The 17140-nt window shown below is 41.6% G+C and overlaps 1 protein-coding gene across 1 annotated transcript; it reads left to right on the top strand.

The window, feature by feature from the left end:
* The first annotated feature begins 636 nt into the window (after positions 1 to 636).
* LOC118782023 (fibulin-7) lies at positions 637 to 10145 on the top strand. The gene is made up of 8 exons (XM_036535232.1): positions 637 to 931; positions 5236 to 5395; positions 5673 to 5843; positions 6368 to 6493; positions 7344 to 7535; positions 7827 to 7964; positions 8230 to 8365; positions 9778 to 10145. The coding sequence occupies exons 1-8, from the start codon at positions 866 to 868 to the stop codon at positions 10136 to 10138; spliced, it is 1350 nt and encodes a 449-aa protein (XP_036391125.1). The 5' UTR covers positions 637 to 865; the 3' UTR covers positions 10139 to 10145.
* The last annotated feature ends 6995 nt before the right edge of the window (positions 10146 to 17140 follow it).

Raw genomic sequence — 17140 nt, 5'->3', positions numbered from 1 at the left:
CTTGCTGAAATGTGAATGGATCTTTCTCATAAGCTGAATTTTTATTCATACCTCTGTTTTCACTGTTGTTGTAGATATCAGGAAACCAGATTCATACTGTGGTATTAATACTGAACTCATTTCATCTTATTGGGTAATTCAGTACTTCACTTGTAAGTTGACACAATTATACTAATGTCCTATACACCACTAATGTGATGATTGCTTAAATATGTATAAGGGTACTAATTCTTAAGCATTATTTGCATTATTACAATGGCTTGCTCCGGCCTTTCTTTGTATTATCATGTATGTATGGAGTACGAGTATGGACTTGCTATATAAATAGGTAAACAGCAAACAAAAACAAAACAATAATTTAACTGAAAAAAATTCACTCATCCAATCATCACAAATGAGACATCAGTTATATCCCTTAAAGTTCACCTTTTAGCTCGAACAGTCATGCAGAACGGAGGACCTTCTGCTCCACAACTACGAAGAACGCTGTCCAATGAGTGGTGGATTTTGTTTTTCTTCGTAGCTTAAAATACCACAACGGGGCGGCTTTTTTATGAGGAGAGAAATTTGGCATGTGCTTTCCTGAAAAGGAAAAGAAAAAACTATTAGCTGCCTGCACTCTCCTGCAAGATCCTACATGTCGTTGGTCTTACAAATGACTTTGTTCTCAAGAGGAAATTAGCTAAGTTTTTTGTTAGCTTGGTGATCACAAAACATTTATGACAGATAGTTTGCGCTCTTAAATGTGCGTTAACCTGTCAAGAAGAGGACATCACTCTCCGTAGATACGCATTCATACAAACATCAAGTATAAGCACTGAAAGAGTGCTTGAAGTGTTGAAGGCGCGCACGGATTGTCATAAAGATGATTCGGATATACGTTATAATGACGATATTGTGTCTGTATCAGACCTACACCTCTTTTGGGCAGGTGAGTGCTGCGTGTGTCCGGGTTTAAGTTTGGGAGCCAGTTCTCTTTGAACACTGTGACGCGAGACATTTATTACATTGTTACTTCTTTGCTGTAGGACACAGTTACTATCTGTATATACCTATTGTAATCATTTCTATATCACTTCATAAATTACAAATCAGTCTATCGAAAAAAGAGTATATGTAGTTTAGACATACATGTTCAAGGTGGTCATTAAGTCCAAACCCAGTATTTAAAAGTATTTATTTCAGCCATTACGGAATTCACTGCACATGTCCAAGAATGTACTTCCAATGTACGTCGAGGAAACTACTTTTGCTCCTCATGGGTTCCACCTGAAACTGAAATGAGAAGAGTATTACAGTTACATGTCATTTTGAAACAACTGTAAGTTTTCAACCAAGTAGATGGGGTTTTTGACCACACTTTGTATAACCTTATATCGAAGGACTATTTTCAATGTCCAAATACTGAAAATCTGTGGAAACTTTAACACACATGTAATTTCTTATATTTTAAAATATTGTTACATTGTATGTATTTTGTCTACATGCATACAACTGCACATGTAAAAGTGACAATATTGCTACTTTCATAAATAACAAATCCTGTATGCTTTTACACATTAACTTTGATATTTTTAGTTCCTTGGATTAGGAATTCTATATTTTGCCATATATTGACATGTGCTTTTCATGAAAGCAAGCTCATCCAGCAATTATCTATTCCAAGCTTTTGGGTCAATATTCTGCCAAATTGAATATATAGATGCACAAAACAGATTGGAAGATATTTTATTTCAAAATAGATGCTCCAGATTATTTCTATTTGAATTGTTATTTACAAGGTATAAAGCAGTTGAGCAGAGAATACCAGAGCAGCTGACTAATACCAGCAACATATAGCACACAATCAAGTTAAAAGATAGATATGATATAGTCAGGTAGCTATATTCTTTGTGTGAAAACTTGGCACCAGTTTGTAAAGACCTTAAAATCTAAGGGAGGGATCAGGTGAAGATCACATAAGATTTACAGTTGAAAAATAGAACTGAGAAAATTAGTGTCAAATGGCACAACCAGGGTCTTGTCTTGCAGTGTTTGCTGTACAAGCTATAGGCACTGATGTCTGCATGTCCTCAAGGACAGCTATGCTTTGGGAAAACAGGGGTGAAAATCTCTTTGCTCTTAGAAGAGACAGTGTTCTTGCTAAGTCATGGCCATGATGCCAGAATGTGTAGGTGCCAATACACAATGAAGTCTTCACCTGAATTTAATTTACACACAGGTGGCACTTTAACATTTGGACTGCAAAATCTAACAAGCATGTCTAACAATTTGGAGACCCCTTCCCTATGTATAGACCTAACGCTTCAAAATATCTTTTCAACAAAACCTGCCAAAGCTGTATACTGTGTGTGAGGTGGAAGGTCATGCAAAGGGTGTTCAGATCCATCTCACTCTTTTAGTGTGAATCTCTTTCCTATGCCTTTGGTCAGCTGTATCACATGATCCTCACATGGGTACAGTGTTGATGGCTCTGCAGCTGATACTCTATCCTACCCAGACAGGAAAGCCATGAAGATTTCACCTGCAGTTTACTCTAGGCTTAGAGTATGTCTTGAAGATTTTGTACATTTCACTTACCTGTCAAGATGTAAGTTACGTGCATGTATTTATTTTAAAACAGATCAAATGTGTGCAAGGCCTCTGTTAGTCGTGCACACTGGTTACAGAATGAATGTTTCAGGTTCAACATCTTGCGCTGATTTTGTTCAGCTGGTTCAGCCTATACAGTTCTTGACAAGAGGAGGTTAAATTTGAACTGTGCAGGAAGGGAAATTGCCTTTAAATTTGTGTTTCAGTGCTGCATTAATTTATAGCCAATGGCCAGTTGCATTTTAGATTAACTTTTGTCAGACAAAGATTCTCTCTACAAACATCCTTAACAGTTATTAATTATTTGTGATGTAGCCTTTGGAGGCTAAGCATACTTCTGCCTTCCTCTGACATAACCAGTGTTGGCACTTACATTTAGCTGCAGTAGTAATTGATGCAAAACTTGTCAGTTTCTGTCAACTAAATCAGGAAAGAAAATAAAGTAAAAACATGTCTAGTTTTTTAATCTGAATGTTAAAATTGTGTATGCCAAAGCTTCTATTGACAGACATCCATGACATCTTGAATTGAAAGAGTGGTTTGATATTCACTGGTTTTCACATTTATGCTTTTAAGAGCTACAAATAATGTTTTGCAGTTCTGTTGCCAAAAAGAAAGCATTATAGTCAAATACAAACAGCTATTTAATTAGTGTGCCCAACTGTACTTTCCCCAACCCATCAATTCAATATCTATTTACCAGGGGTTTTCTACAGGAAGAATAAACATTTGCTTTACTTACACAAGACCTACCAGATGAAAACACTTACTGGTTTTCATAACATATGAGGAGGCGGGGGTACAGAGAAAGAACTTCAAAAACATTGAGTCTCCCCTCCCTGATATGTGTAACCAATGAAAGAGACAGCAGAACACTCTCCCTTGGACCCTGGGTGACCTGTGTGACAATGTTTGCATTGTGAGGAAGACACAGTGCCACTCAGTGTGATCTTCATCTGCTAGTGTAGTCCACAGACCCAAGGGGCCTGTTCTAGTGTTCACTTGTGACAGCATGGAAGCCTTGTGGGACCCTTTCCACTAAAAATTAATGTGCAGTAAACTAAGACATTGATGGGGAATAGTTAGTTTCATGAAGATCCCCCAGTTACAAGAGATTCCTAAGACCCTGTTTACAAGGAACACCACTTAGCAGTAATCTGAAAATCCCTCTAACACTGCGATTGTGGGCTGAGCATTGGATCTGCCAAATCTGTTTTCATTCAAGGAGTTTCTGTACAAGGAAAATATATGTATGTATTTATACAATATAACAAGAGGAATCATACCAGGTTTTAGATGTAGATAAATCCATAGAGCAATTGAATTATTTCTTAGCAAAAAGACACTGTGGAATGGTAAGGATCGCTGGCAAGCATTAAGAAACTGAAGAATACAACAATCAACAAGTTCTGATTGAGACACTGTTCAGTATCAGCAGTACAGTTTTTATGTGTGGGGTACACTCCTGACCCCAGGCAGCCAAAAAACATTGCTCACTGAGCACAGCGCTCTCACCTTCTCTCTGTATCTGTGAAGGCCTGAGCTGAATGCTCTCCCTGTCCCAGAATGTGGGAGGAATATTAACCTCAGCTTCCTGCTGCCAGTAGCATTACTGTTCATTTTCTTAAATCTCAGATGTGGAAGAGGATGGGGAAAAAAGGTTGGATATTAGAAATGAAAAATGAGTAAAAACTGAACATGACGTGGGCGTGTGTTCTAGATTGTTGCTGCTTGTCGAGTAGTTGATCGGAGACCACACATCTCCTGAAGTGGGAGTCTGTTTCAGTAGCATACAGCCAAGCAGGCTGGTTGGGGAGTTGGCGTCAGAGGGTGGTGTCTTATTGGGGTGCTAAGATCCCATTGGCCCAGAGCCATTACAGGCTGGCTATTCTGCTCCGGGGCACAATCACAGCTTTCACAACTGCTCAGCGGTCACCTGGGCCTGCTTCCACCTAATAACGTCATATAAGCGTATGTGAAGCGATTTGGGGCTAACATATTTCTCAATGCCCTCCCTAACTGCAGGTCCTGCGTAAACATGGTTTTTACTCTAAATACAAACACAGTTTATAGGGTCTTAAAGCAGTTAATCTAACACATAATTATGCATTAAAATACTGCTGGTGATTAGCTTTGTGAGTGCCCTGCACTGTCTCTGCTCAGTTAATGGATTCACCATTCAGCTAACTAGCTTTTTGCTGTCAATGCATGACAAATTACCCATGTGAATTTAACACTGAGAATAATGTACATTTATATGAGCCAGCACTGCTTTAGGTCAAGGCCACTAAACCTTTCTGCAAGCTCTCATTCCAGCCAGGAACGTAACCACTAGAGTCAACTAAGCAATGTCATAACTTAATCAACTTACTGTAGATTCCCTCCCAAGTTGTGAGAGTGATAGTGGTTTGAAAAAAACCTGAAAACCTGCTGAATTCTGGCCTTCCCAAGACTGAAGCTGGGGGGCCTTGTCAAACAATATCACTTTAACTGACAAAATTGTACAGAACATCTGCTCAGCATAATGAAGGGCCTTCCCTATTTGAGTGTGACTGCAGGCAGGAGTCCAGTGTCAGATGCAACAGAGATGTATGCTCCTTTCCACGTAGCTGCAGAGGCACTAAGTGTTATTATGTCTCACAGGACTGTCCCAGCAAGCAGGAGCTGCAGAGCACCCTGCGCCAGGTCCACAAGCTGCTCTCAGCCCATGAGGCCTCCTATCTGCAGAACCTTCGCTCCTTGAGGAAGAGGCTCAACCTCCTGCAGAGCTCCACAGCACGACAGACTACCAAGGCCAGCAATGGTGAGGCCAGCATTACAACTTAGCATTATTGGCACTGACATGGTACAGGGCCAATGATATCAAAGTTGGAGTTGGAGACCCTGTGTTTAGAAAGAAAAGGTGCTTGCGATGCTATAAATGAATATGTGATTCAGTGTGATTGATGGAAATGTACTTGTGCTGATCTGATATCATTGTTCAACCCTCTGACCAGGCACTGAGATCAGTTCCTGGATTTTTCTGTAATCCATACATGCTCTGTTGTGCCGTATCTTGAACGTTGTTTACGGTTTCACAGGGACCTGCCCAAAGTTAGAGGTGCCCAACAATGGCAGGAAGCTGGGCAAGGTGCTAGCGGTGGGCCATGAGGTGCACTTCCTGTGTGAGCCAGGGTATGAGCTGGTGGGTTCAGAGACCAGGGTTTGCCAGGAGTCCTTGACCTGGAGTGGCCAGCAGCCTACCTGCAGGAGTGAGTCACAGAGCTAATCACGGAGCCCACAGTGCCGGACTCTCCCCGTGATGGTTCCCATCTCACCTTATCTAACCCTCACTAACTCCTCAATCTTCCTCCTCTACCCTACTTAGTTTTGTCCGTCATCTCTTTCTCCCCTTTCTTATCCCTTGTCATACCCCTGTCATCATCCTCTTTCTGGTTATGTGACATTTTATTTTAACAACCACTGCCACCATGTGCCTGTTTTCTTCAAGATAATACATTTGCATTTATATGTGTTTTATGATTAAATTTCCTCTAATTCTCTGTATGGAATATGGAATTTGGACATAAGTGCATATTTTGGCCCATTAGCTTTCCTACAGGGAAAATTACAACTTGTATAGATTGCGGGGTCCATAGATTATCTCAGAGATCCTATGTTCATTTATACATGTATCATAGGTACTGTTTTTGCAGTGTATGTATGTATGTATATATGTCTGATTGTTATGACATTTCCATGCTGTAAGACAGGTTTCATCTCCATGTTTGTTTAGACATAAATGAATGCGCTTCTACCCCATGTCTGAATGGAGGGTCATGCGTGGATGAAGTGAATCGATTCCTTTGCACATGTGCCAAAGGCTGGACGGGCCCCACCTGTCAGACCCCCATACCCACCTGTAGGTACAGCACAGAGTGCAACAACTGCCTGGGCCCTCGAAAAATGCAGAATCCAGTCCATTCACAGTCCATTCACTGAGTTAGATCCCCTGCAAAATGTTAAGCTGTTTACTTGACAACGGTGTCTGCTGCACTTTGTACCAGAACATTTAAGTCAAAATGCACGTTTAAGCAGTCAAAGCTCTAAGGTCCAACAGATTTGTATGTAATTGGCCACAGGCAAACACAAAGACAAAAGAAACCACAGCAATTGCCCATACATTTGCAAAGATTAGTGTCACTACTTGGAGACAGTCTTGTTATCCTATATTCATTTGTTTGGTTTGGACCCATGAAAGGGTCTGACTGGGAAGGTTCAGGCTGCTTTCACATTCATGAGCCTAATTATACAAGCAGTGTCTGGCTCTAAAGACATGTGGTTCACTGGCCTGGCCACTAGATACACAAGCAGCAGTGTAAACCTCAATTAAGACTCCCTCTGGTCAAGTTAGCTAGTGCTAGGAGTGCAAAAAAACATACAGTTCTGTTTTGTTTTTCTCACTGAGACATATATATATATGCAGTTTACTTATGTAGAAAGTACTACAGGTCTTAATATTCTTATATTGATATGTTGACACATTGAAGACCATAAGCAATACTCAAGCATATTCACAGCAATGCTATTTTATCCAGTACGTAAATGACATAAAGGTATGGACTAGCTCAACAAAATGGCCTCAGCAACAAAATAACTTGGATCTGACTGTGGGTCAGATCATATGTCATGTGTAACATAGCGTGAGAAGGATGCATGAAACAACATGGATGAAACATTCTTAACCTTTGTTTTCTGTGTATCACATCCAGTCTTCACTATCGTGACCAATGTCTCCACATCCAGTACCACATCCTCTCCCTACTCCTCTTCCTCTTCCCCGTCCTCGCTCCCATCCTCTCCCTTCATGCACCCCTCACGTTGCACGCAGTTCCTGGGGTCCACACGTTGTACCTGCGAGGCAGGCTTCACCATTTCCGGCCGGGACAGCAACCTCTGCATAGGTGAGTCACCTACCAATAATATTATATAACCATGGCACTAATACAGGTTCTGTAAAATAGTTTTCTGGGTCCTGAAATGAAGATTATTTTTCTGTGTTGCTTATACCTCATATAACAGATGGTACAGAAAGTGCATGTGCATATGATGGCTACAGTAAGAAGAAACTGATAGCTCAGAGAAAAGAAGCTGTTAAATGCTGTATGGTTAGTCAGGAGCACAGTCAGAATCCCAAGCTGCAATCCTCCCTCTTCCACAGCTGGCGACGTGAGTGTGTGAGCGTTGTGTTTCAGACATTGATGAATGTGAGCTGTTCCACAATGGGCAAGCAGGACGCCTCTGTGTGCACAACTGTGTAAACACCCCTGGTGGCTACCGCTGTACCTGTCCCCCTGGCTACAATCTCACCCGCGACAGCCGCAACTGCAAAGGTGAGCTGGATCTCATCATTAAAGGTTTCCAAATATTATGCACTGCTTGCTGAGGAACTTTGTCATTATTTTTGCACCGTGACATGACTGATGACAGTTTATAAATACTGAAAGGTTTGACAAGAAAGGACAAGAATTTTATGTTACTGGTGGAATGTTATTGCACTCATTAAACACTTTATTGGAGAGACTTAAATGGAGTCTTTCACTGCTGCGTCATTTTAGACTCAGTTGTAATGCAGCATTCTTCCTTCCTGTTTTACAGATATTGACGAATGCGAGACCAGACAGCACAACTGTACTCGAGACCAGCTTTGTGTCAACACGTATGGGGGTTTCCAGTGTGTGCGTGTGGAGTGCCCCCGGATCCGGAACGCCACCTATGTTAAGACCTCACCCGTGTGAGTGCCAAACACAGCAAACATCACGCTGTGGCCCCTAGCCAGAAATGGTCAGCCTTAGTCCTCCACACAGCTGGCTGTCCGCCTGTGTGTGGGTGTAGGGTTGGACAGGCCGTTACCAGGGTTGGGGAGTAACGGAATACATGTAACGGCATAAAATACAAAATATGAGTAACTGTATTCCATTACAGTTACCATTTAAATTGATGGTAATCAAATTACAGTCACATTTTAAAAATATATAGATTACTGAAGGGATTACATTGGATTTTTTTCGTTAAATTTCATTTATTTTTTTCATTTAATGTTTATTCAGTTGGAAAATCTATCCAGTGATGGGCAACTCCTGGGTGTATCTCCCATATACCCCTCACGAAAAAAAAAAAGAAAAAAGCACGCAGCCTGCCTGACTCACAAGACAATAGAATGGAGAGTGAGACAGAAAGTAACCAGCTCAACGTATTTATGTCATGGAAATACCGGGACCATTTTACTTTCAGATTTGGCAAAGGTCGCAACATAGCAGTAGGCTACAATGCAAGCTGTGTTTGCCAGCAACCAAACTGCTATCCGCTTCATAAGAGTTGACCTCTAACCTGAAGAAGCATCTTGAAGTAAGTTTTCTTTGTCATTATTTAAGATAATATTGATCGCTAGCTAGCTATCTTACATAGTTTGGCTGCATTGGATTAGCTATTCAGCTAGTTAGTAGGCTAGTAGGTATAGTATTAAAGCTAACTAGCTAACGAGTAGATACAGTGACAAAACAAGTGAAATTTCACATGTTCAAAACTGTGATTACTCCAACAATTTTACACTACGCATATTATACATTAAATTGTTAAGCTACTCCTTTCTCACTCACAATATTTATACGTATTTAGGGTGGCTTGTGCCTTTTCTAACTCATGTTTTCGTGTAATCTACAGTTTTTGAATTAAATTAATTAATTACAATTCTGAAGAAACTGCGATGAAATGCCCATAGACTGCCAAAATGTTAGCCACAACAATGCTAAGTGAACATTCTAAAAATAACCTTTCAGTAATCCAAAGTATTTAGATTACGTTACTTACCTTGAGTAATTTAACAGAATACGTTACAAATTACATTTTAGGGCAAGGATTCTGTAATCTGTAGTGGAATATATATTAAAATAACCCTCCCAACCCTGGCTGTTACCCTCCTGAGGTTTGCAACAACAACAATTGACGGCTTTGTGGCAATGAAAAGCTAGGTTGGCGCTTTCTGTCTGTGTGACCTGAGCGGCACAGAGCCTCTGTGATTACACCTGTTATTTCATGAGCAGCACAGTCATCTGCAGTGTGCAATTTATCCACTGAAATAGTAGCTGGAGTTCCAGGCGGGCTGTGCTCTCACCCTCTGCCCTCGTGTCGACTGTCCCCGTACAGGCGATGTGAACGGAACCCCTGCCCGGTGGACAACAGGGCGTGTGCTCAGGCGCCCAACTCCATTACCTTCCACTACCTGTCAGTGGTGTCCAACCTATCGGCCCCTCGGGTACTGTTCCGGGTGTCGGCAGCGCGGGTTCTGGGGGACACCCTGCGCTTCGGACTGCTTGGAGCCCGGGGGCGGCGCCACTTCACCGTGCAGCGCTCAGGCCGGCAAACGGGCCAGCTGCTCCTCGTCAGCCCAGTGCAGGGCCCCGCCACCCTGGAGGCAGAGGTGGAGATGAGCGAGCTGGAGAGGAGGGCGATGCTGGGGCGCTACGTCACCAAGGTCACTCTCTTCGTCTCTCCTTATAGCTTCTAGCACTGGGGAAGGGGATGGGGGTGTCACTCCACCAGGGAGCTCCACACTGTGATGGCATCAAGGGACATGCAAGCCACAGCCTCTACCGTTAGATGCAAATAAGGTTGACTTATTGACAGACATCAGCAACAATATGCTATGTCCACTTTTGCTATGATAGGAAGCCTTTTAAGTCAAGAGGATTGTCTTGGGTCTATATTATTTTTGTTCTTTATGTAACCTGCATCTGCAATTTGTGGCCAGACAACTGTCTGGTAAGAAATAAAGTGGCTAGACTGCAGGGAGAGGATTTCATTTCCCTGCTGTGTATCTGCTGGGGTAAAGTGTGAGAGCTGAACTGGGCTTGTAAATACTCCCTGGTTTGAAGTCTATTGTTTAACAAAGGGGATCTACAGCATTTTATTTATGGGATAAGGGACTGGTATAGTGTGCAATCCATGTGATATGACAGATGTAGCCGGGGGTTTAGGTCTCTAAACTGCAGAATGAGATCCAGTAGGTACCTTGTTGTAAAGATATAATGTCAGGGAGGATTGAGAAACTTGTGTTTAAAAAGAGGGTAATCATGGGTCACACTACTATGAGAAAATCTAAAAGTCTTATAGGGGTGATGTGAGGCCTGGCAAGTGTGACCATTGAGGAAGACTGTAATGTAATGCATATGGAGTTGGTACTTGCTGGAGGAATGTTTTTTTTTTACCCATGTTGACATCAGGCCTCTAACAGAAAATATTTGTTTTGCATGCTTTACAAACTTTTTTTTTCATGAAGTTATGCAGTATTTATAATGCAAAGCATTTGCAGCTTTCTGAGATGTTCTGTTATTCAGAGTAAGCTCTTTAAGAATAATAAATTATAGGGAATAGAGTTTTCTGTCATTTTTGGTGTGTTGTCATTTGGCAGTGTTTTGTAAATGGCTAGTTAATTAAGGACAACAGTGTAGTCTGTGCTATTTATAATACATTATTACATATTGTGCATATTTATTATACATAATAAGACTGAAATCAAATTAAACACTCCCTTGGAGCCCAAGAGAATAATGGCTTTAAAATATATTTTGCTCTGTAGTGAGGCAACTAGAAATTCAGTGGACAGTTGAATTCAGGTTGCTCAATTGGTATAAGCTGCATTCACCAAGCAGTTAAGCCTTTGTGTATCTTACAGCATTAAAGTCTTGTGACAATTTTAATTGCGCCGCTTACATTTTAAACATTGGTTGTCCTTCAATGAGCATAATACATGTATTTGTGTGTGTACCGTAAAGAGGTGTGGAGGCTCTCCAGGCTCTCCATGGTGTAGAGATGGTTTTGGAGAAAGCAGTCGAAATTTTTCACCTCGGTGTCAGACAGCACATACAGGATCTCTCCTGCCTTGGGTCTCCTGTCCTTTCGTGCACGCTGGAGCCAATCCGAAACCTCAAACACACTCAGAGGAGGAGCACTTGATACTCAGGACTGCACAATTCAGCACTTATTCATATATCCTTGAGATTACATGAGGAGATACAACTTACTGGCTGAGCTGTAACACTTGACTTGTTTGTGACGTAGAGTTGTGTAGCAACTGCACAGATCCACTGATCTTTACATTACCTGGATAGGAGTTTAGCGGGAGCAGAGAATGATGCAAGACCATTAAGAGAAGGTTAAGATCAAGGGATAATTACAGTCACAGAGTTGTATTGGTGTCCTTACTGACGTCATTACTCTAGATGGGAGTCTCTCAGAGAGATGGCTCTGTGCCGCTGAGCATGTTGAAAAGACTGCTGGGGGCATGCAGAGGGTTAAAATGAGAGCATGGGGAGTTACAGAGGCAGGCAGTGTGCTCCAGTGGAAACAGACAAGCACTAATTTGCTTCCATTGGCTCTGACAGTGAGTCACCGTGTGAGGGAAGGTCAGGGGTTTCCTGGTCTGACAGGACTCCACCCCTCAATTTCTGGGACACAGAAGAAATCACAGCCATACTGATGGGGGGGAAGGGGGTTGCCCCTAATAGAGAATCACAGCATGTGGGTTAGATTTGAATCACCAAAGATGTGCTGCACTGTACACCAGAAGGCTGCACAGTTAGGCGTGAAAGGCTCCTGTTTTCCAGTGTCAGGCATCACTGTTCAGAAGCTCTCTTGCTGTCATTCTCTCCCCCTTTCCCCTTCCGTAACAATGACTCCAAACAAAAGGACCCCAGAGACTGCCTGACAATGCACCCCTGCTCAGTTCCTCTCACAAAGCAGCTGCAAAGATGAGTCAATCCTGATTCAATCCTCCCCGCCACCCATCCTGGCCACTCGATCGACCCTCTGTCTGTCCCGCGACCCCCCTCTTCGTCCCACCCACTCTTCTGCTGCCTGGCCAAAGATCAGAGAGATGAGGGCGCCTTCAGAACAGAAGCTGTCCCAGTAACCTGGATCTGATGGTAACACAATCCCCTCCTTCCCACAACATCAAGGGAACGTCACGCGGCTCCTGTCCTCGTCGCCACAATGTGCCCCAGTCACAGCCATGGGTGATCTGAGCACCCGTTCCATGCATTTGTATCGGGTTCAGAGTAACAGAAGACCAGCCTTCATTACTCACAATCTCTCGGCTCATCTTTATTGATCCAGTTTCTTTGCAGTGAACGAACTCTCCACAGCATCTGGAGAAATTAATATCCTTGTCTGATCCAAACAGTGTGAAGCTGATTGCAGACATATCTAACAGTATCTAGGATATACCTTCAGGCAATTTTAAAATGTCATGTGATAGGAAGCCTCTCAGGAGGTTTTCAACCTTTACTTGAACTGGCTCTTTGAGTAGTGTTGGAGAACCATTCAAATGTCATGGAACAGTTCAAGTATGGGGCTACTGGCCATATTTTTTTCTTCTCAGATAAATTCTAAAACTGAAGCTATGATTCTCTTCTCCAATTCTCCTTGGCAATGTCACAAAATTGGACCTGGCATTTAGAAGTCACAATTCCTGTGCTTCCCACCTTGATAGGATGGGCCAAGTGGGCAGTGAATGGCGCTGGATCCGGAAGTCTTGGCACAGGCCCATACCTGTGGGGGGGGGGGGGGGGGGGGGGGGGGGGGGGGTGAAGCAGCCACAAAGGAAGGCTTGTCAGAGGGAAGGCAGGGGCTACAAAGAGCATGCTGTGCCCACCTCACTCGCTGAGTGTGTAACACAACCAGGCACAGTAAACAGAGCTCTGGGGGAAAGCCTGCTCCTGCTGTGCCCACAGATGTTAGGAGTGCCTCCCAACCCCACCGCCATGTCCCCGGTCCTGCTTCTGACTGATCACAGCCTCCCATTACCCCTCCTCTTCCCAGCAGTGTATGGACCACTCACAAAATGCAACATTATGGGGTAGGATATTGTAATTTATATATTGCAACAGTTTGTGGAAAATATATCCTTGGACAGATGGAAAAAAAAAGCATTTTGAAAATACTGTTTACAGTTCTGCTCTGTTCAGAAACCAAATTTGAACCTGACAAGCACTTCAGGGCATCCAAACACAGACCTATCTCTTTGTTCAATGTTTTGATGATGCAAAAAGTCTCCCTTAAACAAATCAAATTTATTGATCAAGTCCATTCTTGCTCTCATTTCATACCTACCTACCTAATGAAAAATTAAACATGACATTTGTGGAAAGTTATGAAAACGAATTAACTTGTGCAATGAAACTAAAATGTTTTACAACATCACCATGTTGAGAGGAATGTGCAGTTAATCTACTCCATGAAAACATGATTTGAAACCTGGCTGAGAACACTGCAGCAACTGTTCAGGAAAGACAGGCTTTGGTGAACATGCAGATGCTGGTCACTAAAGCTGGCATTCCTGAGGTTACACTGCCACCTTGTGTCTATATCAAAAAAGTACATGCAAATGTAAAAATGTGAAAGAATGACTTCTTAGCCTCAGAACTACCTTTTAACCCAGGGGTGGCCAACCCTCTCCTGGAGAGCCACATGTCCTGCATGTTTTAGATCTCTCCCTGTTCCAACACAGCTGATTCAAATGATCAACTCGTTATGAACTCCTGAAGCTGCTGAATAACAAACTGATCATTTGAATCAGCTGTATTGGAGCAGGGAGAGATCTAAAACATGTAGGACATGTGGCTCTCTAGGAGAGGGTTGGCCACCCGTTTTAACCCATCATCAAGGGTACGCTTCACCTGCTGATTCGAAACGCTGTGATGGGAAAGTCAAGGTCCATGAATCCTAAATTAGGTGGAGCTGTCAAGTGCTGTCAATGACTCACTTGATTTGAACCAACCATTGTATTTTGCTGTAGAAAGTCTTGAAAAATCTGTATTTGACAGTACAGGGTAGCTCCACCTGTTGTGCTATGGTGAGGTTCATGAAGTCTTATTTACCCCATCAAATAATTGTGTACACTGAAGTTTAAAAAAAGCATGATTATTAACTGCCTGTAAACCACTGGCTACTATTTAACTGCTGTGGTCTAATATATCCATAGCCACAAACTCTTTTAACTATGGACATTTTGAAAGATAGGCTTTCTAAAATTTCTCATTCTTACTATGCACATCTGAAGACTATAGCCATTTAAGGAGAGGAGGATCTACAGCATTCTGATAAAAGCAGAAAAGAACTTAATGGACACAAAATTCCAAACTTCATCTTCACTGCGTAGTGCAGCACATTCCTTGCTCGTTTGTGAACTTTGCTGATGTCATTCCAGTCTTACTGACCCCGGACTGCTCCAGGCTCAAAACTCTGTTCCAAAGAGGCCTCTTTTACTGACTATAGACTGCTTCAGGCTCAGAACCCTGGTCCACACAATGACACACGATCATATAAAACAGGAGACTGAGTAATGTTATTTAACATTTTATTAAAATAAAATTCATACAGCCAAGAAATGTAAAATATCGTACAAATAAAAGGCATACAGCGGGAGTGAAAACTTGAATTTTTTTGTAGGGATCAGTGCTTGTTGTTACTGCCCCCCAACACAAGGAACAAAAATTTACAGCACAAAGACAAATCAGGACACATAATGTACACACCTCTTTCTGTCTCTCTCAAACATACACACACACACCAATACACCACTTCTCCCTCTTAAGTGATAACATACACAGTGTGAAGTAATAAAAAAATGCTATCCATCCAGATGTAGCTTTTTTCCCTTGGAAGACAATGAGTGTTTCAATTACGCCTTGTGATAAGGTTGAATGAGTTTCAATGTAGTCAGCTCCTGGTCCAAGGAGGTTTTAGTCAAGGTGTACATATGAATAGATTTGGTATAGTGTTCACATTGATATCCATTTCAAATATTAACCCTCAGGTGACATAATCATAAAAGTGTGTATTAGCGACCTCTGTCTTCAGCGGCTTTCATTTGTGTTCACGCTCTGTACATTGCACACTACATTACTGTCATTTAGCAGATGCTCTTATTCAGAGCGACTTAACAATTTTATCCATTTATACAACTGGACAATTACTGAGGCAAATGTGACTGAAGTGCCTTGCCCAAGGGTACAACAGCAGTTCCTCAGTGGGGAACTGAACCAGCGATGTCTTGGGTACAAGCCCAAGCCCTTGCTCCTTACCACTGCGCCAACCATTCTAATCTGAAATACAGTTGGACTTAATTTTAAAACAAAGAATCACTGACTATTGGCTACAAAAACAGAATCGTAATAGGAATCACAACAGAGCACTGATTAGGGCTGGGCACGAGCACTGCAATATATGAGAACAAGCGGCCAAAAACACTGCCTGACATGCACATATGAAAAAGGTCAAAAGAAAAGGACTGATTTTAACTGTCCATTTAGATAGAAAATGTTTTTAATTGGTATATGACAGACAATACTATGTTTTATTAAAAAGAATCACTCAGAGCTCTTACTTGTACAAACTGTCCACTGCTATTGAAAATGGGTGGGTCTGACAGTTAGGAATACCTAACCATACCAACAGACACTGAATTGCTTGAGCACAATGTTTCCAGCTAATTCAAAAAGTAGCATGGCGTATTCAATATTTTCAAAATTTTGCAATTGTCAGGTCAATGTGTCCCTACACACAACTGAAACAAACCAGTGGAGGACAGAAGAAAGCAAGAGCAGAGGTCTATCACTGCAGTCACAAGCATAGCCACTTGCAACTGCAACCCTGCTCAACTAAAGAAAACCATGGAGGGCAATAATAAAGTTAATTAAGACATGCTGCTACTGAGTTGGGGTTTCTGCAAAGTCATGCTATATGCTTTCAATAGGGCCAAATGGTTGTAATGTTAGAAGGATGCGTATCTGCCGGGCATCTTTATGCAGAAGTCTTTTAATCAGATTCTGCGTCCAGATTATACACATGCAGCCATCACAACAAAAGCCTTGCAAAACCTTGGTGAAATTCCCTCCACGCATGACTGGGTGTTGTTTTGAACCACTATGTCAAAGTGCATTATAAATGTTTGACTTTTAAAGACTGGATTTTAGCATTATCAGCATGAAAAATCTCTGCCTGTTTAAGTTTGACATTTACAAGTGTAACATGTATTTATATTGGCTAGAAATACGTAATGATAAAAACTCCAATAAGACTGCATGATAAAGAAGGGATTATGATGATATTAAATACATTACATAAAGTAAATATATTCTGTAAAGCACATGTAAACAGTCTTTTAAAGTAACTGCAGTTATGAACACTAATTTTCTTCATTTTAAGTTATGGTATTTTTGTTAAAATAGCTAAATTTCTTTTTCATCAGTATTAAAGTGCCTATCCATAGACTGATAGTGTTCAACTAGCCATCACTTGTTCAAGAAAGAGTAATCCTCTCATAAATAGTGCTCTCATCTCATTCAGGAAAAACAGTAGGTCCAAAAAAACACTACAATTACACACAAGAGTTGTGTCAACCAATTTCACTACTACTGTTAGCATGTAAGTATATGTAAGGAAGTATCCTTATAGTAGTTTTGCAAATCTCATTGAAACCCATAAATGAAAGAAATTGATGAGATCATTT

This window comes from Megalops cyprinoides, chromosome 8 (genome assembly GCF_013368585.1).
Source record: "Megalops cyprinoides isolate fMegCyp1 chromosome 8, fMegCyp1.pri, whole genome shotgun sequence".
NCBI lineage: Eukaryota > Metazoa > Chordata > Actinopteri > Elopiformes > Megalopidae > Megalops > Megalops cyprinoides.
This window is presented reverse-complemented; position numbering and strand designations above follow the sequence as displayed.